The 27420-nt window shown below is 53.6% G+C and overlaps 1 protein-coding gene across 19 annotated transcripts; it reads right to left on the bottom strand.

Annotated features, from left to right (window-relative positions):
* Positions 1-1114: 1114 nt before the first annotated feature.
* SPATA20 (spermatogenesis associated 20) lies at positions 1115-27286 on the bottom strand. Of its 19 annotated transcripts, XM_071452747.1 has the most exons (18): positions 27183-27286; positions 26390-26527; positions 26237-26301; positions 25651-25919; positions 25303-25446; positions 24854-25055; positions 24625-24755; positions 24440-24544; positions 23862-23936; positions 23438-23650; positions 23089-23281; positions 22191-22359; positions 21567-21775; positions 21257-21456; positions 21056-21184; positions 5770-5810; positions 5630-5724; positions 1115-1387 (listed from the first exon to the last, which is right to left on the bottom strand). In XM_071452747.1, exons 1-17 carry the CDS (start codon positions 27212-27214, stop codon positions 5664-5666), a joined length of 2376 nt encoding a protein of 791 aa, XP_071308848.1. In that variant the 5' UTR covers positions 27215-27286; the 3' UTR covers positions 1115-1387; positions 5630-5663. The 19 variants fall into 19 exon arrangements, 15 of the variants coding, with proteins under 15 accessions (XP_071308848.1, XP_071308843.1, XP_071308849.1 ...); XM_071452742.1 differs by having other exon boundaries at positions 5630-5810; XM_071452748.1 differs by having other exon boundaries at positions 5630-5810; positions 21056-21136.
* Positions 27287-27420: the final 134 nt, after the last annotated feature.

The raw sequence follows: 27420 nt of genomic DNA, 5'->3' as shown, positions 1-27420 counted from the left end.
TTCCCCCGGCTCGGAGGACGCGGCCGGAGCTCCCTCTGCCGGTGCGAGTCCCGGCCGCGGCGGGAGCCGGCCCCGACGACGGGGGACCGCGCCGCCAGCGCCCCGGGGGACAGGCGGAGGACACGCGGCACGGCCCCGAACAAGGGGCACGGGCCGCTGGGCACTCCCGGCCACTACCGAGTCAGACCTTCCTCCAGCGGCACCCGAGTAAAGGATTTTCTGCCACCACCCGCTATTTTGACATCCCCACGCTGAGCCAGGACCGTGCTTCTAAATGCTTAGAATTTTTTTCCACTTTAGAAACAGCTTTCTCACTCTTCCCCAGTAGCCGCTCCATCATATTTTAATAAATGTGAGCATGTCCTTCCCAAGAGCTCCAGCTAGTCCAAAACCACCTGCAAGAACAACAGACAGATGCTCCTGTCTGACCCAAAATGCCTTCTCTTGGCCAAATCCTGCTGGCCTGGGAGCACACTTGATCTTGGATTCACAGCCTGTACTGTCCAACCTGAGACAAATCACATTGCTATTGGCAAAACTTCAAGGCCAGCCAGGCTCTGCTGCAGAGCTGTGAGTGACAGTGTCCAGGCAGAGGGGATTCAAATCCCACAGCCCTCTGTGCAGGGCCAGGAGACCCTCCTGCAGGCCCAGAGGCACACTGGTGTGACAGCACATGGCAGTGGGGAGCCGGGTGAGTGACACCAGGTGAGTGGGGAGCCCATGACACACGGGTGCTAAGGACAGGGACTCCCATTTTTTCTACAGGTTTCTGAGCAATTCCCCCCTCTGGATGCAGTGTGTGCATGGAAGGGGCAAAGCTTGGCTGTCTTTGGCTTCTCCCTGCCACAGCCAAAGCACATGAGCACACCAAGAGGTCCCTGGGCCCCCAGCCAGCCCTTCCACAGTGGGGCATGCACCAGCCCTTGCTCCCTGGCAGAGCACAACCCAACAGCTCGGCTGTGGTACAAATGCAATTCCTGGGAAGGTCCACAAACACATTTGCATGTACAAGGTGCAGTCTTAGATCAAGCAATTTCCTCGCTACAAATGTACAGCCTGGTCACAGCTGCTTTTGATCCGATTCTCTTTGTATCCCAATAATGTACAGAGAGCCTTTGTGTGTCGGTCTGTTTATTTAAATGGATTTGGAGCAAACATTTTTTTAAAGCTGAAGCTTTGAGCCTCTAAGTGGGTTACCAGATTATATGCTGTCTTCATTTTAATTACATTTGGCTCATTTTGTTTATTGCATACATTTTCAAGAATTATGCTTACCGTGAGAATTGAAAGCATTTTGCTTTAGAAGATACCTGCCCTATAAAGGGATCAACATCACACAGGAGAGACGATGCAAACCTTCCCATCTCCAATAGCATTCTCCCTTCAACTAGGACAGGAAAAAAGGAAGAGGATATATAGTCTGTCAAGGCTATATTTAAAGTGAAGCACTCAAGGAGGATCAAGCCTGCACCACCAGCCTAATAGGAGTGTGGCACAAGCTAATACTAAACTAAAAAGATGTTCTTGCTAGGGGAAGAGTGATCTTGGCTGTGGATCTTGGAGGGACGAGGACCCAGAGCCTGGCACAGCCCAGCCAGGATGTTCATTTGCCCACCCCTGTCTCAGGGGGTGGGCAAATGAACATCTCCTTCCCAGCACTGGCCCACTGCATCTCCCCAGGGAGCCCTTCCCCTGTGCCCAGGCTAGACCAGGAATTCGTCTTCCTCAGACAACAGGGTTTGTTTGAGGGGGACTCAGCTTCCAGACAGAAGTGGAGGGATCTGGGCAAGGACAGGGAACAGAGCTCCAGCCCAGAGCCTTGATGAGAAGGATGGAAAGCAGTAAGAAGTGACCTCGGAGACCAGAGCTGCACATTTAGGGATTTGGGATGTAAATGAGTAGAAATTGCAATACAGCATAAGGAACTAATGAGGTCACCTCACATGCACAGTCCTGGCCTTCTAATTAGACCAAAGATAGCACAGGAGAGAAGGAATGAGGGTGAGCCAGGGACAGCTTAAATAGTGGCAGGAATTATAGGGCTGTGGTGGTTTTGGAGGGGCAAGAGGAAGGGGACTCATGCACTGCAACATCAGTTATGCCCTCAACAGCAGTTGTGATGAGCACCAGATTACTCAGCAGACCCCTGACAGGGACACCTGAGGAGGAGGAGGAAAAGGAAGTAGCCCTGCTTTCATTCCAGCACAGCCCTCTTACTCTGCTCTTCCACATAGTTTAGGAGATTTTTGGGGAGAGCACAGCCCTGCACTCTTTTCCTTAGCAGTCCTTCTAGGAAAAGCATTGTGAGCAACATTTCATGTCAAGGGGGAGATTTAGCCAAGCAGATGCTCACCAAAAATGGCTCTGGCCCCAGCATGGTAATGGGATTTGGAATCAGCCATACAGGAGCTACTCTGAGCTGCAATAGGGGAAGCGTACATCTGTAACCACTTTGGCAGGAGGAGGATTTAAGACAGCCTCAGCAGAGAGGCTCCAACACGATGGGAACCAGTCGCTATTTGTTTTGCTGTTGACACACAGCTGCAGTAGCTGTGGGTGATTCTAATAAGGCAGGACAATATTTCTATCAGTTCTGGGAGCTATAGATGGAACCCATACAGTATCCAGCCCAGGGCTGAATGATTAATCACAACAAGGTCCAAAGCTCTTCTCATGCCTTGGAACCGGATGGAAAACACACATTTCGTTTTGGATGTCACAGTCTGGGGGCAGAGCAGGCCTCCCACAACCAATTCACAGATTCAAGTGCTGTGGAAGAGCACTTTGAGAGCAGCAAATCTGCTCTGTCCCTGCCCCCCCCCCCCCACCCTACCAGTGACAGCCAGTTCTGTGGGATCAGAGTCCTTGCTGTGCAAAGGGGTTCCTGGCTGCCCTGTCAGTGAATTGACTCCCTGAGAAACACCATTCACACTATTTGAGCTGACACAGCTACAGCAGAGACACCCACCAAACCCAGCCTCACTCACACCCTGCTTCCCTGCCCTCCCTGTTCCTGTGACCTGGCTGCTCCTCCCAGCCCCAGCCCTGACACAGCCCTGCTGGGATGCTCCTATCCTCAGTACCTACAGCTCAAAGAATACTTTCCCCCCTATGGACAGCAGTGGAGGATCTGGGAGGAGCAACAGACCAGCCCCAAGATCCAAACAGCACAAACTAGTACCTTAACTCCTCATAGTCCCATCCAAACATCTGATTTCCCTCAAGAGGTCCTTTTGCTCTGTCATCATCCAGACACTTTCGTGCTCTTCCCAGTTATCCCATTAATGCCATGGTCTTCCCAGTCTGGTGCTGCATCCCCAAACCCCAGGAGCTGGGTACTGGCACCAGGAATCACCATGGAGGGTTTGGGAGAAACTTAATGAAACCAACTGCTGGAGGCCATAAGCAGAGCTTCATCTTTCTTTTTTTTTCCTCTTTAATGAATGGGTTTATTGTATCTCTCAATCTCTATGAAATGAAGAGCCAGACAAGTAGTTGGAGGGAATATATACTATGGCATAAAGCACCACCACGCAAATGTGCAAGGGGACATCTGTGACCAGAGCAATCCACTTGGTGTGCATGAAGGAATTAATAATTTAGGCTGGGGAATGCTTATTGTTGGCAGATGACCAGCACTTTCCTACATGATCAATGTTTGCACCTTGACTTCCTGGTACACAATCAATCCATGCCTGAGCACGGCTCGAGTTTTGGGAACTGCTTCGTATGCGAGGGCTGAGCCGCCTGAGGCTGTAGCACCGATGTGGCTCATTCTCCTGAGAGAGCAAGGAGCTGACCCGAGCCCATGTTTCAGCTCTGAGGTTCAGAACATAATTTATAATAAAAATCTCTCTGCCTCCGCCATCCTTAAAAAATTTACATTTCCCTTCACAACCTCTATTACCTCCAGAAAACATGAAGAGGAGAGGGAAGTACCCTTTCAAGGCTATTCTGTCCGGGCAGATTGGGTGTTTTAGTGGTTACATCTTGGCTCTGACCATCATAAGGCACAAAAACAGTCACCACCCCCCCCGCCCCAGACAGCACACAAGGACCCAGCACTACACTCAATATTGTCCCTGTTAAATATCCTCTCACATTTACCATGGCTCCCTCCCTCCAGAGAGAAAATAAACTCTGCTGAATCCAGCAAAGATCAAGGCAGGTCCCTGTCCAATGCCCTAGAGAGGCTCTGCCTTGCTCTCTCCTTGGACATGGAGCCTCAGCCCAGCTTCTGGCTTGCTCTCAGTGCTGCTCTGGACACCCAACTCTGAGGGATGAGGTTTTGGAGGAGCAAGCCCTGCCCTGACACCCAGGCTCACCCCACTGAGCACATGCTGTGAACCAGGTCTTCCCCATCCCAGCCTGGTGCTCCCTCAGGTCCCTCTCCTGACTGGGCACCATTATGCAGTGCTGGGGGGCAGAGCACACCCCAAGCCTCCAACCATAGAGTTATAGAGCATTTTAGACTGGAAAATAGCTAGCCCTCTAGGATCAGCAAGTCCAATCATTAATTCAGCACGGCCAAGCCCACCATGAAACAATATCTGTAAGCGTCACATGCACACACCTTTTAAATCCCTCCAGAGATGATGATTCCACCAGTTTCCTGGGCAGTCTGTTCCAATGCCTGACCACCCTTTCTTTCAGTGAATTGACTTTTCAAAATATCCACTCTAAACCTCCCTTGACACAATCTGCGGCCATTTCCTCTTACGCTCTTGCTGTTACCCAGGAGAAGTGACCAACCCCCCACATGGCTACAACCTCCTTCCAGTTGTAGAGAGCAATAAAGTCCTGCTTGAGCATCCTTTTCTCCAGCATAAACACCCCCAGCTCCCTCAGCTGCTCCTCATAAGACTTGTGCTCTAAACCATCCCTCAACCCCCTCAAATTTGCATTTCTTGCTTTTTTCTCCCAAGTTCTTTGGCTTTCATTGAGTCCCCACTAAGCAGGAGCACAGGGCATGAGCAGTGCACCAACCCTGCTGCTATCAGCAACTCCCCCTCTAATTGAATTTTTAAATCTTTCTGACAGGAAGAGAAAGGGAACAGGAGGGAAACTAGATGCTTAATGCCAGGCCCTCCTGGATCCCCAAGCTCTGCTGCTGCCAGCTCTGCTGAGCCCTGGGATGCCGGCAAGCACCTGCCAGAGCGCCTGCAGAGAGCACCTGCCTTGGCCCCAGCACTGATAAAAGCACTTCCAGCACCCCAGGGAGCTCAGGAAGGCATCCCCAGAGATAAGAATGGCCTCAGAAAGGAAGGGTATAAGGTGCCAAAAAGAGAAAAGAACTGAGAAACAGGCAAGGGGAAGGGCAGAGGCAGGCAAACACCTGAGAGTCAGGCAAGGGAACCAGCTGTGGAGCTCAGCCTTGGGCTCAGCGGGGATCAGGACACTAAGATCTCATTCAGCAGGTGCAGGTTGGCAAGAAAAGAAACCTTCTAAACAACAGCAGCACACCCAGAAGTCACTGCCCTGCCCTCACAGCAGCTCCAAGCTCAAGAAAAGCCCCTTGTCTCCATCAAAGATTCCATAGCAGCGAGAGGCACCCAAGGGCATCACCAACCCCTCTCTACTGGCACAAGAGCAAGAGGTCTCAGCTTAATAATTCTGCTTGAGCTCTTACCTGAGTGCTCAGGAGCTCCAGCCAAAGAACATCTTCACCCCAGAGCTACACCAAACATCCTCCTGCCCCTGGGTCCGGTGAAGAAGAGGTGGGAGGTGGAGCTGTGATGGCCCCTGGGTCCGGTGAAGAAGAGGTGGGAGGTGGAGCTGTGATGGCACCTGCTGAGCAATTGAGCAAATTCCTAATTGAGAAAAGGCAGACATGGGAGGGGGAGAGAGTAGGGAGAGGTTAGTAGCTCAGAGTTGGTGGACAGTCACAAAAAAACCAGATCTTGGCCCATATTAAAAAAAAACCCTCAAAATATTCCCTAGTAAAGGTTGTTTCCTGCCACCTCTCCCACCACAGAACAGCTGAGCCCTGATGCCTTAGGATTTTAGCTTTTGTATTTTTCAAACCTTGTACTGCTTTAGCATATAGTTCTAAACTCCATATAGAGTGTTAGTTATTGTCTTCACATTTTAGTCAGACAAAACAATTCCTCTAGGCCTGAAACTCAAGCACACCCTACTGCCTCAGGCCCAGAAAAGTATAAACAAAAGTGAGTTCAGGGGGAAGAGCAAACCGGGGGAATATGACTTCATTACCCGAAGCTGTAATTGGAGGATTAACCCCTGATATGTAAATGGACTGAATTTATAATTGCCTGAAAAACTCGTGACCATCATTCATCTTGGGTGTAGCCTCAGATGTTTCTGACTGCCCAAGGTGTACCTGTTGAAGGCCTTTATTAAATACCTACTCTTACTCTCTTAATCTTGTCTAGCCTCTCTTCTAGGTAGCCACTCCAAGGCATCAGCTCCACCTCATGTAGGTTAAAATCATTAAATCCCTGTGCTAGGGCTGTGCTGCTGTGGGGAAGGGGGTCACATCCCTCCCCAAAGAGGCCGACTCTGTCCCCTAACTCCCAGCTCGAGATGGCAGGTCAGGTGAGCACCACACCCCCCACACCTCTTCCCCAGCCCTAAAACAGTAGCTTCCCTCGCCAGCTGGGGAGAAAATGACCCAAATGTCTTTAAAACAAATGAATATTAAATGAGCACATGGCACTGATAGCAGTGACTGACTGACATGGGACAAATGCCTCTCTTTCTCTGAGCAGCAGAGAATAGCTAGGACAGGGGTACAGAGAAACCTGACCCTAGGGGAGCCAGGAGGAGAGGGCTCAGGGCAAGAGGGATAGTGGGGCTTTAACCTGCCACCTGTGGAGGTCGAGAGCCAGGTACCCTGGGGCCAGGCCAGCAGGGTGCTGGGTCGTGAGCAAGAGCTACTGCCCTCCACCCTACTGAACATCTCATCCCAGTGAGTGCTGCCCCAAGCTGGCAGCTGCAGGCTGGAACATCTGGGATGGCTGGGATGGCAGGTCTTTCCTCCAGGGAGGGGGTTCTGTACCTACAAATGATCTTAGCTGTGAACTGGAGGCACCCTGAGTGCCACACCCCAAACTTTGCTCCTTCACTGCTTAACCCCTGTCAATTTCATTCATATTCCAGTTCACCTGTAGGAACTCTTGATGTGAAAAGCAGGGGTTTTTTACTCCTTTCCTTCTGCTTTTTTTTTTTTTTCATATAAGGCCTCTGCTGGGAAATCTTTGTAATTAATAGCCCTTTAAAATAAAATATAATTAAAAATAATGTGGAACATGACAAAGCCTGCCAGCAGCTCGCAGTGGGGGTGGCTGATGGGGGGCAGTGCACCTGAGTGGCTGCAGACACAGGTGCCCAGGTTGGGGTGTGGGGGTACTGCAATATGCTGGGATGGGGTCATCCTGGTCTCACTTCACTCTAAAGCAACTTCTACATCACCAAGAGCACTTGGACTTCTCTGTCTCACCTGTGGTCCTTCTCATCACCCTCCCGTGGGAGATGTGGCATGGGTGGCTCTGCTGGGACAAGATGCTGAATGAAGTGCTGGGGCAAGTGGAGACCAAATCCCACCGTGCAATGGGTCCATACAGACCCAGGGAACCTTCCTGGATAGAGAAGTCTGATTTTGACACTCTTAGAAAACCAAGCATGGAGAACTGGCTGAACCCCCACTGAAGCCTGTGCTCCTCAGCCATCCTCTTGCAGGAGCTGAGCACTGCAGAAGCATGGAAGTGAGGACTGGCTCATTTAAATTTAATGCTGGTGAGGAGATCTTCCTCCACCTTCCAGCAGAGAGCAGATGCTCTCGCTTCACATCGGCAACGCATCTCTAAATCACTTCCCCAGCAATGATGTGTATGGTGATGTCATTGTTTATAGGTTATTAGTTACTATTTCATAGGCAAACCTGAAATTTTTCCTTTTTAAAGATACATTGAGATGGAGTCTGGGCTTCTGCTACCGAAAATATCCTGTTGGTCCCATCATTAGCCTCCTTTCAAGATCAAGGCTGCTTTTTTCATGGCACATAATTAAAAGAGCACTTGGAATTTTCAGCATCTCACAGCATCTTCAGGATGCACGGGAGCTCAGGCAACAGAGGCAATGCCCCAAAGCCATGCCAGGCATGGGGACATGCAAGAAGCAAGGGATATGGTGTGAGAGGGGGCAGAGCAGCAGGGTGACCCCGGCAAGACCCGGGACTGAGCCACGTGCGGCAGCTCTCTGTGGTCCCTCCTCTGCGCCAGCTCCTCGCCAGTGCCGGTGGGGAGGCGCTGGTGGCACCCGGGGTGCTTTTAGCCAGTTCCACACGTTTTAGCTGGATCACACTGCCTGTGTGTGGCTTCTCCCTGGCATGAATCATCATTGCCTTAGCGAATCCACGGGCAGCACAGCAGCTTTGCCGCTGGGGTTAACCCTGTGAGGGGGAGCGCTTGGTTTGGGGCTGCCCAGCCGTTCATGAGTGCCCACGGACAGAGCCAACAGGGACAAAATGAGATTCTCATGGGTGGGGCAGGGCTGTCAGCGTGGGAGAAGGGCAGAGCTGGTGGCGATCCAGCTGCCCTATGGGGTGCAGGGAGCACAAAGGAATGTGGTGCTGAGGAGCTCCACACCACCCGGGCAGTCCAGCAACAGCCCCATGCCCCTTCTCATGCTCTGCACACCGGTACCAGACCAGTACATCCCTCCATCATCCCTTTTCTTGGGGTAACGAGTGGGTTTGGAGATTCCAAGGCATCACAGCCCCAGCCTTTCCCATGGGAGCTCTCCAAGGAACAGCCCAAGTCTTCACACCACCCAGGGATGGGGCAAGGGACTAGCAGGTGCCCCACACCAACCTCCCAGCAGCCCCACAGCAAAGCACAGGACATCAACATCTGCCTCTGCAGAGCTGTTGCAGTGGAAAGCCTGGACACAACTGTGTCCCAAGTGGCTTCATCTCCCCCAGCACAGCCCTGGGCAAGCCCCCACACACCAGACCTGGCTGCAGCACTCAGTCATCCTCAGCAAGTCCCAAGACCTTCCCTAAGATCTGCCTTCCCACAGTATCCAGGTCTTCTTTGTTTAGGACAGACACAGCTCACCCTCATGGGGACCAGCTACCACCCAAAAATCACCCAAGGTTTCCCCCCACCACGGGCCTGACCCATTTCACCACCTGAGTGTCCAGCTGTGACAGCCCTGACCCGGCCCCAGCATGGATCAGTGATGCTTTAGTCCACATCTCCACTCAAGCAGCAGCACAGTGGAGACACAATCCTGGCTTTATTTCATCCCAGTTGGGTCCTGGCCCCCAGGACCAGAGCTCTCCCAGCCCTGGAGCTGCCCCTGCCCTTCTCCTGCCCTAGTTCCTGCCCATAATAGTGTGAGCAGACACCGAGCATTTGCATGCACAGAGGAGCCAGCAATGAAAGGGAACATATTAATGCTCCCCTAACCAACAGAGGGGAGTTAATAACATCAAACTGGTTTGTTGTTGTTGGTTTTGATTATAATTTTTTTTAAGCTCTGGCTTCTATCTGTCATTACTGTTATATTGCATAACCAGGGAGAAATCTGAATGAAGTTAATACCTGCGGAGTGGAGTGCAGAATATTCATGTACTGTGAACCAGAATGAGGCAAATGTGAATCTTTATTACCAGTGGAGGTTGTTAAATATTTTATTTTCTGTTTGAGACATGCTGTGACACATGAAACTCAATTAGAATATAACTAAACCCCACTCTAAATTACAGATAAATGACAACAAATGAAGGGGAACTGCCTGAGCTCCCCAGTGCATAGCCTGGGGGAGCAAGGGGGACAGCTTTGAGAGGAGGACAGCCCCCTCAAGACACCTCCATCCCAGCCAGCAAACAACAACACAGCAATGTGTTTCCTCTGCAGGGCTGATTTTTGCCCTAAGACGTCCTGAGGGAGACCCTCAGGGAAGCAGGATGGATCCCATTTCTCTGCTAACCAGCTCATGCATTCACCTGAAACAGCTCCAGACTTCCCCCTCCCAATGCATCATAAGAACTCCTGAGCCCCCCATGCCTCAGCTGTTTTCTTAAATCTGACTGTGCCTGGTAATAAAAACCACAGTAAAAAGGAAAGACAGATGTTAAGGAAAAATATGTATCAAGGGCCAAAGGCTGCACTGGTGCTGTGTTACGGAAATGCTGGGATTTTCTATCCCTTGGCTCATCAAGGACAAGCTAAGGACATGGTCAGGGATGGAAAATTAGGGGCTGAAAGGCCTTTGGGGTTAATTCTGCAATTGTTTGTTCTGGGAGATGCTCGTCATCACTGGAGAGGTTGCATGGACTGAGTTTTAAGTGGCTGCTGCTGGGATCAAGCAGAGCCTCTGAGCAATATCCACAGGAATATTGCTGTGGGTGGACAGAACACACAGGCAGACAGGCATGCTCTTAACCCAGACAGGCATTTTCTCCCTGACCCTGCCGAAGTTCCCAGGCTGCTGGGATTCCCCTTAGATGGCCATGTAAGTGTATCCAGCAGAGGCATCCCACGGTGTTGCCATGGAGATAGGGCTCAGGAGGAGCCTGGGTGCTACACTCCTCTTGGGGGGCGGCAGGACCCCCACTGCACTGCAGCCCTTCCCCTTGGCTGACCTGGGAGATAGAAGGGATTTAGGGACTTCATTACTGCCACAAGGATCTCATGCAGAAACAGGGCAAGAATCTGTGGTGGTGATCAAAGCAAGGCCCTTCATTAGTGGCAGTATCCAGGACCTTCATTAGCATGTGATGGGGGAGCCCAGAGCAGCATGGCAGACAGGAGGATTGGGAGGTGGGGTGGAGAGAGAACAGCACCTTCCTAGAGGGGTTTTTTGCCTGTGATTCTCCAATCTGCAAGCCTCAAAGGACAACAGGCCCTTGCAATCCCCTCCACCCCACTCCCCTCTGGGGGCCCTGCCAAAGCACTGCAGTCACAGAGATGGTGACACTGAACCTCTGCCCTGCACTGACCTGGGTTAACCCAGCCATGCTCAGTGCTTTCCCTCCCTGGGGTGTGTTTCCAGCCTAATTGTCTCCTAATTTTGCCTCTTGTCTCCTTTTGCTCTGCCTCACTGCCTCTGCCTGCCTGCTCCCAGCACAGGGTTCTCCTCCTCCTCATCCTTCCTCCCAGACTGGGCCCTCCCTGAGGTCCTCGCCAGAACTGGCCACAGAAAGCAAAGCAAGAACCCTTCCCCAGCCAGAGTTTAGCCCCTGGCCAAGCCTGCTCATGGGCTGAAGGGTTTCCAAACACTATGGGGACACCTACTCTTGCCAGGCCACATCCCATCCCCATGGGTTTGCTCCATTGATGCTCAGGCTGCAGCTTCACACTACAGCTACGACGCCTCCAGCACTTCTGTCTTTGTAGAGTCTTTCTAAATTAGATTTTTCTCTTTATTATCCCTGCCAACCCCTTAGGAGATGGGAAATAACTTTATCTCCATCTTTTTGCCTTTTAATTTCTATTTGTTCACCAAAACATGGATTTCCTTTCTTTTCTGGGAGGTAAACACACCTGCTTTGGCTGCATCCCAGAGGCAGCACATCCCCAGCACGTGGTGGGGGTAGCAGCTCCCACAGCCCTCAGCAGTTGATGGAGACCTCATTTACAGCCACTAAATTATGTTTTAAAGCAGAAGATGGTGAGGAAGATGAGCCAAGAGCGGTAGAAATCTGGGCGCTGTTAGCACCCTGAGGGGGCTCCCAGGAGGGACGAGAGAGCTGCATGAGAGAGCAGGGTCCAGTCCAAAGGCAAGACTTGAGAACTGCTCATGCAGCCCTGGAGGGACAGGGATCCCTTGCTCCATCCCATCTCAGCTGAGAGGCCATGCCACTGTCATCTGACCAGAGAGATGGGGGTGACATCAGTGCCACTGCACCCAGCACCCTGCCTCTATCCAGGACCCCGTGACTAATTTGGGATGAAGTGGCCATTTTTAATAGGCTGATATAAATATTTATGAGCCGTCAGCTATGAAAAAGGACCCTGCCTCATGATTGCTGCCAGGCCAGAAGGTAACACGAGGGAGACAGACCAAGTCCTCACTGGCGGCCACGGGAGCACAGAAACCCCAGAGGTCACTGGGACATCCCCAGTTTCCATCCCGCTGTGAGGATGCCTGGTTGGTGCACACCTTGCACGTGGCCCAAGCCAGCTCGTATCCAAATCGCGGTTGAACATCCAACCAGTTTCTCGGCGGCCGTGACGTCCCCAGGAGAGTGGGGGCGCCCCGGCCCCGGCCCCGGCCTCGGCCCCGGCCCCGGCCCCTCACAGCTGCGCCTCGGAGCCCGCAGAACCGCAGCTCGGCCTGCCACGGCGGCCTCCGCTCTGCTGAGCTGCACAAAGCCGATGAAAGCCTTGTGCTGAGTCGCAGTTCTGCCGTGCTGGCCTGCATCGCCCCGGGCACCGTCTGCCACCCGTTCCCATGTCCCCGGCGCCCCCTCCCAGCACCACCACATCACTCAGGCAGCACCGCTGCCCCAGCCCCAAAAGCGTCATCCCACAGGGATGTGCGGCCCGATTTCTGCATACCTATTGATTCCTCCTTTATACTCTTCACCCCATATCGATCCAGTTTAGCTTCTGTGACTCAAACTAAATTAGCTGCCGTTAATCCATGGATAATTGCAGCAAGCCCAGCTCTGCCTGTCCCAGATTCATGGGTGTTAGGGACAGGGAGGAGAGTGCTGGGTCACACAGAGACATTCAGGTTTCTCCTCCACCCCAAACAAGCCAGCCCAGAGACACCAGGGAAGTTGTCTCAGGACATCCATGCTGCAGCCAGAAACTATGGCTGGGAGCTGCTATTCCAGCAGGACATTTGGCCCCAAAACCCAGGCATTGCCTTCCAGCTCTGGATTTCCCGAGTCCTCAGAATTCCTGTGGGTTTTAGTCTCAGGTGACACCATAAAATATTGCTACTTGCTCCTGCCAGGCTGCAGGCCACAAGGAGTTAATTCCACCCGGTCATGGGGAGAGGAGCAGCCTCAGCCCTCCTGGAGTCTTGGATAAAACCTCAGATGGAAAGCAGAGCCCGTTCCCCTTTGATTAGCAGCCCAGGCTCCCTGGGAGCCCTCAGCATCTCTAGCCTCTAATTTAGCAGCTCACAAAGCACCAAAGGCAGTGGAGATGCCACTGTCACCTCACCTGGACTGACAGCCTGGCAGAGCACCTGGGGATGTCCCCACACTGATGGCAAGGCCATCCCTCCACTGCAGTTCGGATTCCTTTGTACACTCCCAAAACCCCCTCCCCTACCCAGGCACCCACAGACCTACACCTTCCGCCCTGGACATCCTCCTCAGTCCTTTTGTAAAATCAAAATAAACATTTAATTTTGATTTAATGCAACAGTTACCACAGTCAGTAAATACCAAAACTATAATAAAGGAGGATTAATGGCCATGTGCACCCCTGCCCTGGCCTGCAATGGCCAAGTGTCCATCGCATAACCCTTAATTGGTGCTGATGTCCTCCTGCTATGCCACAGAGCCTTCAGCCATCCCTCCCTACTCCTCCCTGCCTTCCCAGCACTAGCCAAGGTCGGCAGTCCCTTGAGTAATGGGTGGGATTGCTGCAGCTGCCAGGCAGGAACGGGAGATTTCCGAGTGGTAAACTGGTTCTAAGCATTGGCCTGGGGGTGCAGAGCCTGTTCAGAGCAGCTGAGCATTACATGGGGATGACAGTCCCCAAAATGCCTTGGCCAGTGCACCTGCAAAAGCTAGGGAGAGCTGCAAGTTGCTCTGCACAGCTCTGGAGCACACAGGGGATCTGGGAGTGTCCAGGCAGGGCACATGCTCCAGGGCCATGAAGAGGTGGTGTAGGGTTTGGATAGAAATGGCCAGGACACGCTTTTGTGGGAGGGGAAACTAAAGCAGCAGCTGAGCCACAGGGGACACCCCCACAGAATCCTCACAGCACAGCCTGGCTATGTCCACTTGGTCCATGGCACCAATCTGCACAGAAGGTCAGTTTAAAAAGAAAGAAGCATGTTTTGAGCAAGCGTCAGCCAGCCTCAGCTGCAAATTCACTTGTCAGGAACATTGGAATTACTTGGAGCTGGATAGTGTGAACATCTGTGCAAGGCAAATGCTGAGGCAGGGAAGGGTAGTAGGAGCTGCTGAGTCCCCCAGCCCCCTCCACTGCCTGCAGATGCTCCATGGGATGCCAGAGGAGGGTTGGTGCAACCCCCACCCACATCCTGCTGCAAGGGGACTGCAGCAAGCACCCCAAATTACCCAGGAGAGGAGGCTGGAACTCAAGGGATTCACCATGGCAGCTTGCTGGCTGCAAATTCTCTCTGGGTGAATACTGGAGTAACTGGGCTCAACAATACAGGATTAGCTTTGGAGGGACTCCTCATACCAGCCCCACATCTCCTGCCCCCCCTGCACCTGCCTGTCATAGGTTCCCCTGATATTTTGGAGCATTATGAAGCCTTTTAATCACTTTCAGAGCAACCACTGAGCAGCACTTCCAAACCTCCTCCTGCAGCAGCCCCCAGCTACCAAAACTTGCCTCTTCATGCCCAAAATAACCCTCAGGCAGGAGTTAATTGTCCACTCAGGCATAAGCAGATCAGTGCTCAGGTGCTACTTGGCTATCCAGGTGTGTGGCAATGGGGTGCTCAGCTGTGCCAGACGTGGGTGCTCATGTATGAATTACCTGTGTGCTCAGCTTAGGAAACCTCATTATTTTGCTCAATCTACCTTCTCAAAGGCATTGCAAATTGCACCCCCACATATGTTTTGGAGGGGGATATTGACACTGGAGCAGGATCCAGGATTAGGACTCCCTTCTCCATTCCCCTTCTCCCACAGATGCAACATCCCCCACAACAAACAGCTTTCAAAGCCCATTTCCCATTGATGTCACTTCAATGCCACAGGAGATAAAAGCTGAGAGATCCAGAATCAGCGCTGAGTTTTCCAGGGAATATTAATTAGAGGGAAAGCCTCATTAGCGCAGTAAGGGTGGCTGCTTATGCTGCCTCCCCATCACCCCCATGTGTCCCAGACCCCCCAAAGGGACATTGTGGGTGTCAGGCCTCCCATCTGCCTTGGTGGTCTGAGCAATGGGGTGCCCTGCACATCCCCCAGTGTAAGTTTTAAATGTTAAAGCAGGTGTTTATATAAAAAAGATGCCAAGGGGAAAACCTGTTTCTCCCCATCCCTGGCTGCTGAGGCTCCCAGGTGAGCCCAGAGCCCTGGCAGGAGGAAGTCCCCCTGTGCATCTGCAGCAGCCTGATGGCAAACCCGAGTGTTTGTGGGGAAAAACCAGCACATCAGTTATCTGATGTGTTTTTGCAGAGCTTTTTTGACAGCTCTGCAGCTGGAGAGGAGCGGGGGAGCACAGGATGCTGCCTCCAGCCACCCTGAGCCTCTGCACTGTTAGAGAAAGCCTCTGCATCTGCCACCAAAGGGAGGGATCAGGACAACAGACACTGGGAAGTGGCACAGGACCCCTGAGCACAAAGATCCCACTCCATCATCCTCCTGAGGGCCTGGGTAGGTTGGGCAGCACCCACCAGCCCTGTCATCCTGTCTCCCGGTAACTGCCCCAGAAAACAACCCTTGCAGCAAAACAGCATTTGCCAAGAAATCAGAACGCTGGTGACAGGAAAGGACAGGAAGCACTACTGGGAGGGTTTAACCACTGTAGCCACCAATGAGGAGCAGCACCCCTGAGTGCCCCAGCTGAGAGTCTGGCCAAGGGGTACCAAGGGGTCCAGAAGGGGAGATGCGGTAGAACTCAAGCGAAGCCATTCCCTGCTAAGGCCATAAAGCCCAGGGGTGGCTCCATGGACAGGCAGAGTGTGGGGAAGCATAGGACATGGCCACCAGCACCCAGGGACAGCAGCAAGGCAAAGGCACTGGGAGGACAGAGGTGCCACAACAAGTTATTCATCACAAAGAACTTCTCATTCTTTTTTGTTTTGTTTTGTTTTACTGAGAGGTGAAGCCAATTCATCCTGACAGAGGTTCACAGCACAGCTCTGCCTGGGGGCTGCTTACAGAGACACCAACAAGTAACACAGTATGGGAGGAAAGCACCCTGTGTCTGTGCCACAAGGGGCTGGTGGGCACCAAAATGTCACCCTAGCCCTGTGCCACCTCAGGGACAACTGCCATTGTGGCATCTATGTGGGCGTCCCCACAGGCACTCAGCACCAGCCCTGGTCTCCGAGGATGCTCTCCCAGCAGACACAAACCAACTCACTCTGAGCACTTCTGAGGACGGGTGTCAAATCAATCCCCACAGCAGAGATGCCAAGTTAAAAAAAAAAGATGGCAAAAAACCCCAGAAGAAAGTAGGCGGACATCTGCCAAACCAGCAATTTTCAGCTGGATTTCCAGAAACACTTCAGGCTTTTAAAACCAAGAGAGGAGAGAAAACAAAACCCCTCCACTCAGATGAAGTGCAAAATTCCAATTTGACTTCAAAGGCATTTCTCCTGGCTAGTTACTCCCGAACCCTGGCACAACCCACTAGAAAGCCAGTGGGCAGTGCCATTTGCTGCCAGATGACAGCACCCAGCCAGCTGGGGTGTGAGGTACCGTGCTGGGGGAGCCCAGGGTGTCAGAGGGATGCTGAAAATCTGGTACTCACCCATTTGGAAGCAGGGAGGACAAGGAAGGAAGGAGGGGAGGAAAGAGAGAATAAACTTTACATCAGTTGTAATCAGCAGGTTTTTTCCATGCACTATATATTCAGTTAATGTAAGTTACAATCTCCTCTGAAACGGAAAAATACCACAGCTGTTGTAGCCAGTAACACTTTTAAGAGCGCTTGACTCCCAAGTCATCCAGGTGCTTTTGACAGTGTTACCCTGGGTTGCTATAGGAACCCTAACAGTGTTCCCATCTGACTTCTCCATTAACACTGGATTTATATTTAATTTGGTTTTCTTTTCCTCAGCAAGAAGAGGTGAGAAGCAAGCATGAATACAGAGGCAGGAGATGCTCCTCCGTGGGTGTCTCCTGGACATACCAAAAACAGGACCCAGGACCACAGTCAGTTGTGCTGAGACACTGCTGAAGCAACAATGCAAGCAGACCCCGACCTGCTGCAGGTGGGGAAGGGCACAGCCCCACTGCACTGCTAGAAACCATCTGGGATGGTGCTCAGGTTGCCTCTATTATGAGGTTCTCCCGTGTTCCCGTGCCTGTCTGTCCCACTCTTGCCTTCCCGCAGGCAGCATGACTGAGGGGCTCACGGGCTGAGCATCCCACGCAGCTCCTGGACAGAGGTGACAGGCAGGGAGCAGGTGAAGTTGCTGCAGATATAGGCAGTGGCTTTCCCATCCTTCCTCTCCAGGGACGCAAGGAAAGGCAGCTGGCGGTAGAGGAACCCAGCACTGTCTCCATCTGCGACCATCAGCACCTGTCCAGAGAAGGAGCTGTAAGAGCCAGAGAGCACAGGCAGCACCAGCCAGCTGGTCCTTCCTGCCCCACTGACATGTTGAGGGCTGGCAGTGTCCCCCCCCGACACTCTTTCAAAATGGAGAGGGGATGGGCAGCTCAAGGGATCCACTCCAGCCCTCTGCCATGGTCCCACAGTGGTCACACCCTATAATGCCAGTGCAGGAAAAAGCATGATGGAGATGTGGCAACCTAACCACGCCAAACACTTGGCAGCCAGGATGAAGCACAGGGATTGGCACATCCCAGCCTAGCCAGCTCCTTGGGGACATCTACCCAGCCAAAGAACAGCCCCAGAAACAGCTGCAGCATTGCCCCATCTGACCTGCAGCCCAGTTCCTCCTGCCCTACCCACACCTCCCAGAAAAACTCAGGCAGCAATGAGCACTGGGTCAGGGGCTCTCCCAGTTCACACAGCAGCATCAGCCAGAGGTGATGACTGGGCTGCCAGGATAATTAGCTTTTCTGAAAGGGAAAATGTTTGTTAAAGCCTCGGGGCTTACAGGCTAATCAGGAGAAAGGCCAGGAGCTGGCAGCGAGCCTCATGCCGACACAGATGCAAAGGGTGAGCAAAAGCCTGTCCTTCCCAAGGCACAGAGGGAACATCCTGCTGCTGGAGCACACAGCTGTCCCTTGCCCGCCCCAATCCAAGCCCTGCATGTGTCTGCTGAGCATGGACACACTCGCAACATGTCCCTACTACTCATGCCAATGCCACCAAGGGATGCTGACACCAAATGCTGCCTCTCACAGCACACACATCTCCCACCATGGCACTGCTCTCCTGGCACGCAGCATCCTCTACACCAGAGCCAGCAGAAGACCCAGCACTGGCATCCAGAGACACCCACACAGCCTCACTCATGCCTGGCAGGGGCTGCCCACACCCTTGTGTCCCCAGGGGAGAACCACATCCCCAAGTCCCTGCCCTGGATAGTGGTTGCTGCAGTCCTGTTCTATCCACCATCACCCCACATCTGCTTGACCCAGCTCTGGCTCAGCCTGTCTCCCTGCCTGCCTCTTGCTCCCCCCAATCTCCTCCCCCTTTGCCTTTGTCTGGAATTAATTCCAGGAGTGATTAATTACCAATTCATGTCCAATCTGAAATTCATTATTCATTTTTCTCACAAGCTCCCCAAGGTCCTCTCACAGGGCCAGGATGAAGACAAGTGGCAGGCGAGTGCTCTGCAGCCGAGGAGATAATGGGATCCTTTATAATTACCCTAAAGACCATTAACAGGGCAGGGATCTATACCAGCAGCTGGGATCCAGCCCCAGAGCAGGGAACCAACCCTCTCTGCTCCCAGCACCAGGACACTCACAGGAACAGCTATCAGCATCACCCCTACTTGCATCCCCAAAGAGCTGCCTGCAGCAAAGGGCTACTCCAGACCCAGGGTCCATTTAAAATCACAACCTCAATGCAATTCTATCATTAGCATCTTGTTACAGCAAGGATTTCAGGGTGAGATTTGTACGGAATTAATTACTGAAACAACCTAATTAATTGTGTTCCTGCACACAAGCCTGGCCCCTGGCACCCTGCTGGCACAAAGGGAATGGGGACGCAAGGGAACAGGGATGTTCCCCCAACTCCTTGGCAAAGCCAATTCCCAATCAGCCATGTCCCTAGAGCAGGTGACCCAGGGCTGCTCTGCTTAGGGCAGCTTCCCGTGGCAGGGAAGGAGATCTGAGGAGCAGCTGGAGAGGGATGGAGGCAGGTGGGAACAGGAGCATGCTCATTTCTGTGTGATGCAGCATGGAAAGAGGGATGGCTGTTGGGAGGCAGTGGGCTGCTCCCAAAGGTAGTGCAACTCTCTGAGAAGTGGGATTCTCCTCCCTTCCTCCCAACACTTCTGCAAGGGGAGGAGCCATTGCTACTGCCAGAGATCATGCTCCTACCACTCCTGCACACTCATGCTTGGGGAAGGGGAGATATGTTTCCACAGGGCTATGGTCCTCTGGGGGAGAGCTCTACCCTCCTGCCACAATTCTTCTTCCAGGAAATAAACCCAAGCTGGAACAGCTTTGGCTCCATCCCATCATCACAACATGAGGAACACACAAGGGGCAAACAGAGCTAGACTCCCACCCTGCCTGCTGCCAGCTTCCAGCTACAGCCTCTCACATGCCTCTCAAAGCATAGGTCCCCTGCAAGCAGCCCTGGCAGGCATGACCATGGCTTCACTCCCCCATGGAAATATCCATGCAGAATACCCAGCCCTCATCTTCTCCCTTCCCCAAGGAATGCAAAAGCTTGAAGGAGAAAGATACTCCCCTGGGGAAGGAGCATCCCTACCAGCCAGGCTTGTTACCAGCTTTGCAGGAGGGAGCCAGACTGCAGGGGAGAGGAGGATATGGCTGTGCTATTTGTTCTGCTCAAGACCCCAGAACTGCCAGTGTGGGCTCAGGGGACCAAGGGTTGAACAGCTGTGGGCAGAGGGTTATTAACAGTGGTGCTGGGCTCCTGTTCCTGCAAACTGGGTCAGCCAGTGTAATCCTTCAAAGGGACAGAGGTCGAGTGTGGGAATAGAGGCCTCGCACACAAAATAGGGACCTGCATGGAACAAGAGCACTGCTGGATGGGTGATGGCAGAGGAAGGACAGAGAGCTGTATGCCTCACTCGTGTCCCTGGAACGTGTCCCTCCTCCTCCAATGCTGACATCAAACATCACTGGGCAGAAGGTTAGGGGTGATACCCCTGTGGGCTGAGCTAACAAGAGTACAGAGCAGAGGATTCTGTGCTGATGGCTCAGCCCTCCCCAGTTCATCCCAGCTGGGGTTACAGAGGCAAAGTGGTGCTTTGGCCTCAGCCCCCCAGACACTGAGACTGAACATGTCAGTCCCTGGCACCAGGGCCCAATGGCCAGGGATGAATCCAATCCAAACACCGAGCTCCCGAGCTCACAGCCCAGTCCTATTTCCCTCAGCTCCACAGCTTTGCTGAGGTCAAAGCCATCATTCCCAAGGCAGGGACACTTGCCACCAAAGCTGATGGGCACCAGCTGCTGTGCTGCCCTTCCCTGCCAGTTCCAGATGCAGCCAACAACTCCAGCCCCTCTGTGGGATGCACTGATACATCCCAAAGCAGAGATGAAGACAAGCAGAGTCAGGCAGGAACCCCAATACACAGCAACAGCTGCTGAATGGGAGAAGAGCTTTGGGAAAAGCCAGCCTCTCCCAGCTGGTGGTACCCAGAATTGGAGTGAGGCACTGCCTCATCCCTTCCAAGGATGCAAGGGTGTCTCCAGGCAGTAGGTGACCCAGATACTAACTGGGTCTGCACAGGACATGACACATCCACACTAGGCAGAACACATTCACACCGGAATGAAAGGTTTCCCCTTGGGAATGCACTGGGCTTCACAGTGAGAGCAGTGTAAACAGCCAACAGCAATAACAACCACTGCTGCAGCCACTTCTAGGCTGGGCTGCCCATGCTCTGTGCAGGGAGAAGAGTGCAGGGCTCAGCCATGGCCCTGTGGCTGTGCTCAGAAATGAAAAGGACAGGATGCTTCCCAGAAAAGAGGCAGAACAGAGGAGGATGGGTGCAACAGCTGCACTGAGAGAAGGGATGAACACCAGCAGTGCAGACAGCAAAGACCAGAGAAGGGCTGGCAGGCAGGGAGCACCTCTACCTTGTTTGGGCTGAAGACAGAGCGGACACAATGCAGCATCTCTTTGGTGTCTTCTCCTTGAGGGTCCCCACAGATGACAACCTGTCCAGGGGGAGGGTGGATGGCAGGAGGGAGAAAACAGAGCTTTGACTGCACCCATGCCATTGCCAGCCCCACTTCCTACAGCAGGTCCTGCAGGGGACAATGAGCCCCAGCCCATACCTGTTTGAGGGTGTGATGGAAGACAGCGGTGGCTCGGACCATCTCTGGGAGGCTTATCGGGATCTTCTGCAGCCTCTCTGAGAAGGCAGCCAAGATCTTGCCAGCTTTTTCCACCCAGTCCATATGACCAGAGTAACAAGCTGCTCGGAGCAAGTTTGTGACAGCGATAGAGTTAGGGGTGGGCTCTGCTCCATCTTGGTCTGCAAAGGACAACATCTGCCATTAGCCCAGTGCCTCACCATCATCGGCCATCAGCCCCATCCTCCCACACCACAATCCACGGAACACATTGCCAGGTCCCTGAGCTCACCATCCTTGAGACGCAGGAGCAGAGAGGGATCGTTGGCCTCAGTGGAGAAATAAGCAAAGCCTTTAGGGTCCCAGAAGAGTTTGTCTTGCATGTGCTGGAGATGAAGGGCCCACTCCAGCCAGCCCTGCTCCAGCGAGGCTTCATACAAGTCAAAGAGTGCCTGGATGACAAAGACATAGTCCTCCAGGAAGCCCTGGATGGGCACAGCACTGTAGTAGCACACAGGGAAGAAAAATCAGAATCTCTAAACTGAGCAAGTTAGAAATGCTCTCCAACCCAGCAAAGCCCTGCTTACTGGTCTCTGATACCCAAGGAGATGCCACCAAGCAAAGCAATGGCTGTGGCCATCACACAACTCAGCCCCAGGGTTCTGTACAGGAGGAGAAGGTAGGGGAAGACACTTGCCAGCATGAAAGATGAGGAACAGGAAAGGTTTTGACTTCAATTCTTCCTCACTGGCTGGGGGACACTAATCCTTCCTAAACTGCACCGAAGCTCTATACAAAACAAACAGCCTCCCTCCCTCCCAGTTCGGTCCTGCCTGGAAGAGAGGACAGGGACTGCTGGGGGTCTGGGCAGCACCTGCAGGTGGCCAGTCAAGTCTGTGGAGTTTCTGATACTCACCTCTGCTCCACTGAGTTGTGCTTGCCGCGGTAGCAGCTCCGAAGCAGCCTCCCACTGTCAGGGTCGAAAAGGTGTGTCCTCAGGAAGGCAGCTGCCTGTGCAGCCCTGCTCACATATCCCTGCTCGGCCAGGGTAGCCCCAGCCTGGGCAAAGCCTGAGATCATCAGCCCTGCAGAGGCAGAGACAGTAGGACAGGTCAGGGGGGGCACATGGAACTGGTGAGAGGGTCAGTGTCAGTTCTCTGAAGGAGGCTCAATGTGAAGCTCATCCTCCATGATGGCAGCAGGTCTTAGCTCTTCTGCTCAGTTCCAATCATTAATGAAGTCACTCACTGTCACCAAAGAGATAGGCAGAGTACTGTAAGGCCAGCAAGAGCTGAGCCCTCACTTGTGGGCAGATACAGGGCTCAAGACTATTCCAGTTTGCAGGGTAACTCCAGTCCATGCCAGCTCCAGACCCAAACACTCAGGAATTTCCTGCTGGGAACAGAGGTGGGAGCCCTGCAAGTGATTCCCTGAGGCAGGACCCCCAGACAAACACAGTGCTATGATCCCTCACCCATGCAGCAGTAGGGATGGGCTCTGTACCTACCAGGGTCCTGGGTCCCCACCTCAGACCTTTTCCCCACAGCCCAACCAGAGGAGCTGAACTGAGCCAGGGGAAGAGTTCTGCTGCTCTCTGCTGGCAGCTGGGGAAGGAAATAAAGCCAGAGCAGAATCCCCATGCTCCCAAGGCTTGCAGGTGTGGGGCTGCTTCCACACAGCCCCTGATCACAGGTCCCGATCACAGCCTACCCAGTGCCTCTGTGGGAGCTTCTCAGTCCCAGCAGGACCTGCTGCTACCATGCCCTGGTGGGGGTCCAGCCAAGGCATGTCCTCAGAGCAGAGCCACCCCTCACCATTCCATGCTGCCAGCATCTTGGTGTCCAGGTGTGGCCGTGGCCGCTGTGCCCGGGCTGAGGACAGTCTCTGTTGGCATTCTTGCAGCAGGGCACTCAGCCGGCCTGGCTCCAGCCCAAATCGGGCTGCCGTCAGCTCCGGGGGGCAGCGGGCAATGAGGACGTTCTTTCCCTTCAGCTCCTGATGGGGGTCCTGAAGGGAGAGGGAGACATGTTCTAGAAATGCCATCAGACTTGGGAGGTGTTAGACTCTGAGTGTTTTGGGGCTGCTCTGCCATCCCTCCATGCCAATGGATGCAGGTCCCTCATCAGTGCTCCTGACACTAGGCAAGTCTTTGCTCTCCCTCACCTTCATGGGGTCCACGTTGCCAGCCTCTTCCACTCCATAGTGGTGCATGAAGACATCTCCCAAGGTTGTCCCTTCTGTGGCCCCCTCGACAGGGTCGGGGAGGAGAGCCCGGAGCTCCTTGGCTGTCCACACACAGAAAGCTCCTTCTCGCTTCTCTGTAGATGTGGTGGTTGGGTAGGAATCTGCATCTTCTGCACTATAGAAACCTCCTGCCTGGGAAAAGTGCAACAGAGAGATCCTCCAGCTCCAGGACAACACTTTCAGCCAGCTCCCCAGCATTGCAGGGCTGGCAGTCTGGCTAATGAGCCTCAGTAGTGCTCCAGACTGTGCTCAGCTAGGATGGAAGGGAGGAAAGAACAGCCCCAAGGCACATCCCAGGGTAGGGTAAGTGGCTCACTTTGGGTCAGCTCAGGGAAGAGCCTACCTGGTCACTCAGGTCACGCGAGACGTAGAGTAAAATGTCTCGGACAATATCAGCAAAGAATTCATCACCAGAGATCTGTGTGAGACACAGCATGGACATCAGTGTTAGAGGGGTGGGAGGGGGCAAGAGACACAGCAAGATATGGAGAGAGATTTCAATTTGAAGAGTTGGCAAAGGAGCATTTGGAAGTCCAAGGATTTTAAATGAAGGATGGATTCAGAGTAAGACCTTCAATAGAAATCTACTATCAGTGAGTACTGCATATCTACAAAGGGCAGTGGAGAGTAATGCTGGAGTTACACCAAGGTCAGAGGCAGCAGCATTGTCTGCTGACTTGCAAAAACCAGCCCAAAGGCTGTTTCTTCCCCCATTATGCTCAAAGCCCCAGGGCTACACTGTCACACGTTTGTGCAGCACTTCTGGATAAACAACAGGAGATGAAGGGGAGCATTGGATTGCTCCATGCCCGTGGGATGGGGAGTATCTTGGGGAAGAGGGTTTGAAGCTGCTCCCCAAACCAGGCCAGTCCTTGCAGCCTGCAGGAGTGGGAGCCACACAGAGCGATGCCAAAGCTATACCTGGAAGGCTTTGCTGTACATGGCTGCCAGCTGCCCCTGGTCATAGAGCATCTTCTCAAAGTGAGGAACATGCCAGTGCTGGTCGGTGGAGTAGCGGTGAAACCCCTGCAGAGAGTATGTGAAGACGTCTCCACCTCACACCTCCTGGCCATGACAGGGGCTTACCCCCAAAGATTTACTCCTACCTGACCAATGTGGTCATGGAGGCCCCCATGGGCCATCATCTTGAGGGTGTACAGAGCCATCTTCAGTGCACGGGCACCTTCTGGAGTTGTTTGGTGCAGGGCCCAGTATGTGAACAGGAAATTCAAATTCACTGAAACACAGGGAGATAACGGGAGGCTGTGGGGTGGGCTCTGCCCCCATGCTGCTGTCTGCCTCACAGCAGGTCTCAGCAGAAGAGACCAGACTGACCTGGGGTGGGGAACTTGGGGGATTTGGAAAATCCACCATAATCCTCATCATAGGATCTGGAGAGCTGCTGGAAACAGGTGTCCATCACCTCTTTGGCTGGTGGGGGTGACTCCTGGCCCTGCACACGGATCTCTGATGTGTGTCGCAATGCTTCCAGAATCCTCTGGCTGCTCTCCAACAGGGCATCTTTGTTCTCCTTCCACTAAGATGCAGTGGGAAAGAGATAGTTCTTCTTGCCTTGCACCAGTCCAAACCACACCTCCAGTTCTCAATCACCCTCCCCAAATCAGCTCAAACCCACTTCTAACCAAGCGAAAGCTCTGGCTCGTTCTCTGGGCTACTCTTCCTCACAACTGAATCTCCTAACTCAGTTACCCTTCAAGCCCAGACCAATTTCCCTGTGCTCCCTTTGGTTCAGCCCTGTCTGCTATACCATTCCTGCCCCACACCTGCTCTGCGATCCGGAGCAGCACTGTCCGAAAACCAACACGATGAACTCCATCCTCAGGAGGGAAATACGTCCCCCCAGCAAAGGGCTTGAGGTCTGGGGTCAGCCAGACACTCATGGGCCAACCACCTCCACCACTGGTGGCCTGAAAGACAAAATGCATGTGCACCAAGGTCACGCAAGAGGCACCTGCTCTGTGCCCTTCCAGCACATACAAGAGCCTCACTCAAAGAGAGATGTGTGCTTCTGTCCACCGTTGAGACCCACCCCATATACTGGTTCTGCTTGCCTGAGGAACATGACAATGAACCAGTCAAAGCCTCCTGGGCTCTGCCCGTGCCTCCCTCACCTGCACGAAGGTCATGTATACTTTGTCCACATCTGGCCGCTCCTCACGATCCACTTTGATGCATACAAAGTGCTCATTCATGATCTCCCCAATCTCCTTGCTCTTGAAGGACTCCTCCTCCATGACATGGCACCAGTGGCAGGTGGAGTAGCCAACTGCAAACAAGCTTAGACGGGTGAGGAATGGTCCTTTGCAGGGAGCAGGAAACACGTGATGGGGAGAACACTCAGAGATGGGGACCCCTGCTATGGGCAAGAGCTGCTGCCTTCCTGGACAAGAAATGGAGAAGAGTCTCCTGAACTTTCCAAATGGAGAAGAGTCTCCTGAACTTTCCAGCTCTTAAAAGAGAGCTGGCCAAGGACTCTGGTCCTGCATGCAGCCCATTTTCCTAACAGCTGGCCAAGGACTCTGGTCCTGCATGCAGCCCATTTTCAGAGAGAGCTACTCCAGCACATGGTACTCTCTTGCTTGGTGGTCATCCATACCTACGTGGCTAATCACACACCAGCTCAGGATGCAGCTCAGCTTTTGTGATCATCTACTGACCAACACATGGGGACATGAAATATGCCTTGTTTCTGGTTACCTGACAGGAATATCAGCTTGTTTTCTGTCTTTGCTTTATCAAATGCTTCCTGACCCCAAGGGTACCTGTGGGGGAAGACAAGAGTCCCTCAGCCCCATGAGCACAAGGACAAGAGGATGAGGGGGAAGGGGAAAGGCTCCCCATTGCTCTTACCAATCCACAGGGTTGTGGGCATGCTGCAGGAGGTATGGGGACTTTTCATTAATCAGGCGGTTGGTGTGACGAGGGACGCTGGGGGGGCTGGGTGTCCCCACCGTGGCCATGGCTGCGATCCCCGTTAGAAATGTGTGCCTGTGACACCAAACAGGCTCAGGGGTTCCCTGCTCACCACAACAAAGCTCAGCCTCTGGACAGAGCCATGACAGACCAGAGCATCAGCACCACCACCCCAGGTCCTGCTGTGCCCCAGGACAGGGTGCTGCTCTCCACTATTCGCTCTCCATGCCAAGGGAAACAGTCTCAGCCCCAGGTAGCTCTGCTGGGGCTCAGTCCACCCCAATCCCCCCTAGGACGTTACAAGTCCTTCCCACTCACTGGAGGCTCAGAGGAGCTTGTTCTCCAGTTTGGCACACCCCACCGGTGGGGTGAAGGCCATTCCCAGAGCTGCCCCTCCCACCAGCACACTTTGGGGGCACACTCAACAGCTGTAAATGGAAGAACAGCATCTGCGGGACTTGACCTGCGTGTCCGCAGGGAGAACACCCCCTCAGAAAGGAAAATCCCCTCTCGTGGGGGGGATGTGGGTAGGGGGGACACAGGCTCTTTATGGTGAGGGGAATGGGGGGCAGGGAGACTCCTCTGCTGCTGGGTAGATGCGGGGTTTGGCACGGGAGAAGTGCGGGGAGGATTCGCGGAGTGGCAGGGACGCGGTGATGGCGCAGCGGCGCTGGCGGGGCGCGCAGCCACCGCACCCAGGCCGGACCCACCCCCCCGGCCCCTCCGGTACCTGCGGGCGCAGCGCAGCGGCGCCGCCAACATGGCGGCAGCTCCCCGGGCCCCGCCCCGTTACCGGCCAAGCCGCGCCCCCGGTGCCACCGCCCTCTTCCGTCACCGCCCGGCCCCTGAGGCGCAGCCTCGCCCCCATTGGACCCCGCCCCTCCTGCTTCCGGTTCCGCCCCGTTACCGCCCCGCGCCGCGGTCGCTCAGCGCAGTTAATAGTGGCACGGGGCACTCACAGGCTTACA

Source organism: Agelaius tricolor, unplaced genomic scaffold, assembly GCF_023055355.1.
Source record: "Agelaius tricolor isolate 1412-34295 unplaced genomic scaffold, bAgeTri1.0.p SCAF_35, whole genome shotgun sequence".
NCBI classification, from domain to species: domain Eukaryota; kingdom Metazoa; phylum Chordata; class Aves; order Passeriformes; family Icteridae; genus Agelaius; species Agelaius tricolor.
The sequence above is the reverse complement of the archived record's forward strand: the minus strand, read 5'-3'. Positions and strand labels throughout refer to the sequence as shown.